Source organism: Apis dorsata, unplaced genomic scaffold, assembly GCF_000469605.1.
Source record: "Apis dorsata unplaced genomic scaffold, Apis dorsata 1.3 scaffold_162, whole genome shotgun sequence".
In the NCBI taxonomy this organism is placed as follows: Eukaryota; Metazoa; Arthropoda; class Insecta; order Hymenoptera; family Apidae; genus Apis; species Apis dorsata.
In genome coordinates this window covers 862696-866845 of record NW_006263451.1, presented here as the reverse complement: position 1 = coordinate 866845, position 4150 = coordinate 862696, and the positions used below count along the sequence as shown (strand labels likewise).

Sequence of the window (4150 nt, the reverse complement as noted above, 5' to 3'; positions counted from 1 at the left end):
AAAAAATAATAAATTCATATTTATATATATATATATATATATATATACATATTAAATAAAATATATAATAATATTCTTTATAAAAAAATATCAAATATTTTATTACGTACATCTATTGGTAGTTGTTTATATTTATTTGGTAATGTTTTTATACAACATGGATATGAAACAAGAACTCGAACTACATTTTTTAAACCAAATTTAACTGCAAAATGTAATGGAGTTTCATTCAATCCCTTATCAGGTGTATTTAAATATAAATCTAATATAATCTGTGCACGATCTACATAACTCTTGCATTCATCACCATAAAGTAACTTTATAAAATCTGTATTTCCAACAGTGTTTAATATTAACTCACACATATCAGGTCTATCTGCTCTAACTGCAATATGTAATGCATTATAGCGGCATCCTTCCTATAATAAATAAATAAATGAAATTTTTAAATAATCTGTATATTAAATAATTTATATATTTCCTAAGTATAATTATAAGTTATGATTTACTTGCAGAATTGCAGGTGTATCTCCACTACCAATTAAATATCGTGGATTTCCCCATACTGTATTTTTTACAGCATATAGATCTCCATCTTTAATTAACTTTCTAAAACATACAAGATCTTGAGATCTTGGAGCTTTAAAATTATTTGATTTTTCTTCTATTATAGATATTGTTGTATTTGTTGTACTATTTATATTATTTGCTTTTTCAAAACCAGTTTTTGCATATTCTTCAGCTTCTGATCGTATTTTAAATGATTTTAAACGACCAGTTTTAAATTCCTTAATTACTTTTAATGCTTCTGCTTTATCTTGATACACTCGAATATGATCTATAACATTTAAATAAAAATTATATATTATATTTAAATAATAAATTAAATAGTTAAACTACAAAAAAATTATTTATTTTTATATATTTACCTTTAATATTGTTTTCCATTGAAAAATTAACATTTTCTTCAGGTATATATACTGCATGAAAAATTGTTTCATTTAATGTATTAGAATTTCCATGAATCATATGTAATGTTTCTGATATTTGTTCTGTTTCATCCATTATTTCTTTTCTTTAGTTTTTTTTTAATTATTTTTAAATCATATAATTATTTATTGGTTATGTATCACATATGAAAGTGTCAAAAATGTATCAAGCTATTGAATTTAACTTGTCTAACTTAATCTTAATAATTCTGCATATAATATTTTGTTTTCTTTAAATTAACTATAAAATATAAATTTACAAGAAAATAGAAAACTTGTATGATAAATTATTCAAAGCTAAATTTAATTTTCAGATTAGTAAACAATTGAACATAATGTAAAAGGCATTTACATTATGAATATTATATATGAAATTAATAATTTGTAATTTTTTTTTTTATATACAATACAAAATACTTAAAAAAGCATACCAATTCATAATCAACTGTCATTTATAAAGTTAACCAATCCTAGACAGATTTTAGGTCGTTGACCAATTAATTTAAACGTAAAATAATTTATACATTTACAAATATTTATTTTAATATTTATTATTTAATATAAAATTGAATTTTAATTTTAATTTTTTTATTAATCATTAATAAATCAATTGAACAATTTAATTTAAAGATTAAATAACTTAAATAAAGATTAAATAGCACTTATTAAATAATCATTTGATGAAATTTTTTTCTTATTATAATTTAAAATAAATATTAAAACATTTAGTGGATTTAATAATATTTTTATGATTTATTAATTTAAAATTTCATAATTTTTTATTGTTTATTATATAAATATAATTATTATTTGTTAAAATCTTACATATGAAAATTAAAAATTAAAAATTTCTAATTTGAACGATGATTTTTAAGTTGTTAATGTAATATTTTAAATTTGTATATATATAAATTTTATGTAAAATTGTATATAAAAATAAAATTTTTTTTATATAAGAAACATTAAATTGTCATTAAAAATTTAATTCATTTTATTTACTAAATTATCATAATATTTGTTATAATATATTAAATGTTGTTTATTCAAATGACACAGTCACGTCTGGAGAAGTCATTTTGTTGAGAAAACACGTGCACCTGTAAAACTATTAAACATTGAATGAGTTTAAGAACACTGAATGGGCGGAGCTATCACCATACCATCGTAATCAACCAATGAAAAATTCAATAAGTATTTACAAACCGCACATCATCAAATGTGTATTATCACTCTAGCTATATGTAAGCATGTATTTTTTTCAATCGTATTTAAGATTAGACTTGAGAGTTTCGGGACAATGTTATTGTCGGAAAGGATTACTAATAGTTCGAATGTGGACATCGTGCGAAGTACATCGTTTAAAACGCTTTTTTTATAAGTAATGTTCAAAGTGTTAAAAAAAGAGAATCAGTATTTTTTTATCTATTGTACAATTATTTTTGACAATCAATTTAAATAAAGTAATAATAAATAATATAACAAATAAGGGAATTTCAAAATGAATTTATCGTTTGCTGGTTGTGGTTTCCTTGGTATTTATCATGTTGGTGTGGCAGTGTGTTTTAAGAAATACGCTCCACACTTACTTTTGGATAAGATTAGTGGTGCATCGGTTGGTGCTATCGCTGCTTGTTGTCTTCTTTGTGATTTACCCCTCGGTGAGTGAACTCCTTTGTTTACATATCTACCAGATATATAATATCATAAACTTAAATAATTAGTTTTTTTAGTATTATAGTTCAATTTGACTTTTGATACTTTATATCTTATATCTTATATCTATTGCATATTTGTTAAACAAATTATTTTCAACGATTTCATATTGTAATTAAACTATTAATTTGTTTTTTTGATTATTACTACAAAATATTATCACAGAATATTAAAATGTAATATATATCTACAGAAAATTATATATTATTAAGTTAAATAATTTGTTTTCATAAATTTTTTAATTTTTTAAATTCCTAAATTTTAATATTTTTTTTATATATTTTGTTATTAATTTAGTATATAATCATTGTGAAATATTTAAATAAATAAAAAACAATATAAATGAAAAAAGATAAAAATATATGAAATATATAAAATATAATTATTATAATTTTATAATAGATAAAATAATTATAACATTTTATATTTGGCATATATAATTGCATATATAAATGCAATTTTACTTATATATATCTATTATTTATATCTAATCTATAAATTATAAATTAGTTACATTATATTTATTTATAATATTTAAAAAAATTTATAAAATTAATAGTAAAAATTATATAAACTTAATCATGTTACAAATAAATCTCATAACTAGGTCAAGCTTAAAATAAACAAATTAGAAATAATAGCAAGAATACTTATCAAATGTTTGTATTTATGAGTAAGATTGAATAAATATATAATATAATGAAGGCAAATAATAATTAATAGAAATTATATATATGTACGAATTATTGAAAATTTTTTATTATAACAAAAATTTCTTATTTTATGTGAAAGAAAAATATAGTTTAATAATAATTAATATGAATATTGATTGAGAACTATCCATTTACTAATCATATTAAAATTAAATTGTCAAGATATATTATAAAAAAAAGTTTATAAATAAGTTTTCTTAAATAATTTATATAGATTACATAATTTAGTTTAAAAATTACTTAACAAAAATTACTAATAAATTTTAATAAATGTTTTATGATGAATTTTAAAATAAATTATAATAATTCAATTTATAAATTTTAAACAAAATCAAAAATTATTATATAAATAAAATATATAGAAGATAATTTTTAATGATTTCTTATTCCTATATAAATTTGCTATTATGATTATATTTTATCATATACAGTACAGTATCATGGCTAACTAGAAATCTGATGCTTTCGTAATATAAAACTTCTATCTTATAAAGTTGAATATTTTAAATTAATATTAAATACGTAAGAAATAATTTCTAAAACATTCTATATAACAAGACAAAAAAATGTATAATTAAAGTTTTTTATGATTTTATTATCTTTGTAAAATAATTAGAAATTTAATATATTTTGACTATAAATATATTATAGATTAAAACTATATTCGATTTAAAATAGATAAAATATTAATAGTTTTATAATTTTATTCAAAATGAAATAAAGAAATATTAATTC

At 18.6% G+C, this 4150-nt stretch overlaps 2 protein-coding genes across 7 annotated transcripts in view; one reads left to right on the top strand and one right to left on the bottom strand.

The window, feature by feature from the left end:
- LOC102675995 (ankyrin repeat and LEM domain-containing protein 2) overlaps nt 1-1439 on the bottom strand; it is a 3785-nt gene extending 2346 nt beyond the window's left edge. The window contains exons 1-4 of one of the 3 annotated variants that reach the window (XM_031509554.1): nt 1421-1439; nt 930-1075; nt 510-838; nt 111-419 (exon numbers count right to left, since the gene is read on the bottom strand). In XM_031509554.1, coding sequence (XP_031365414.1) covers nt 111-419; nt 510-838; nt 930-1065 — 774 coding nt within the window. In that variant the 5' untranslated portion in view covers nt 1066-1075; nt 1421-1439. Of the gene's footprint in view, nt 1-110; nt 420-509; nt 839-929; nt 1216-1420 lie in introns of those variants that run through there. The other 2 variants (XM_006613761.2, XM_006613759.2) reach the window with 2 other exon arrangements.
- Nucleotides 1440-2196: 757 nt separating this feature from the next.
- Nucleotides 2197-4150, top strand: part of LOC102674070 (1-acylglycerol-3-phosphate O-acyltransferase Pnpla3) — a 13371-nt gene continuing 11417 nt past the window's right edge. For 2 of the 4 annotated variants that reach the window (XM_006613744.2, XM_006613745.2), the window contains exon 1: nt 2197-2647. In XM_006613744.2, coding sequence (XP_006613807.1) covers nt 2488-2647 — 160 coding nt within the window. In that variant the 5' untranslated portion in view covers nt 2197-2487. The remainder of the gene's footprint in view (nt 2648-4150) is intronic. The other 2 variants (XM_006613743.2, XM_006613742.2) reach the window with 1 other exon arrangement.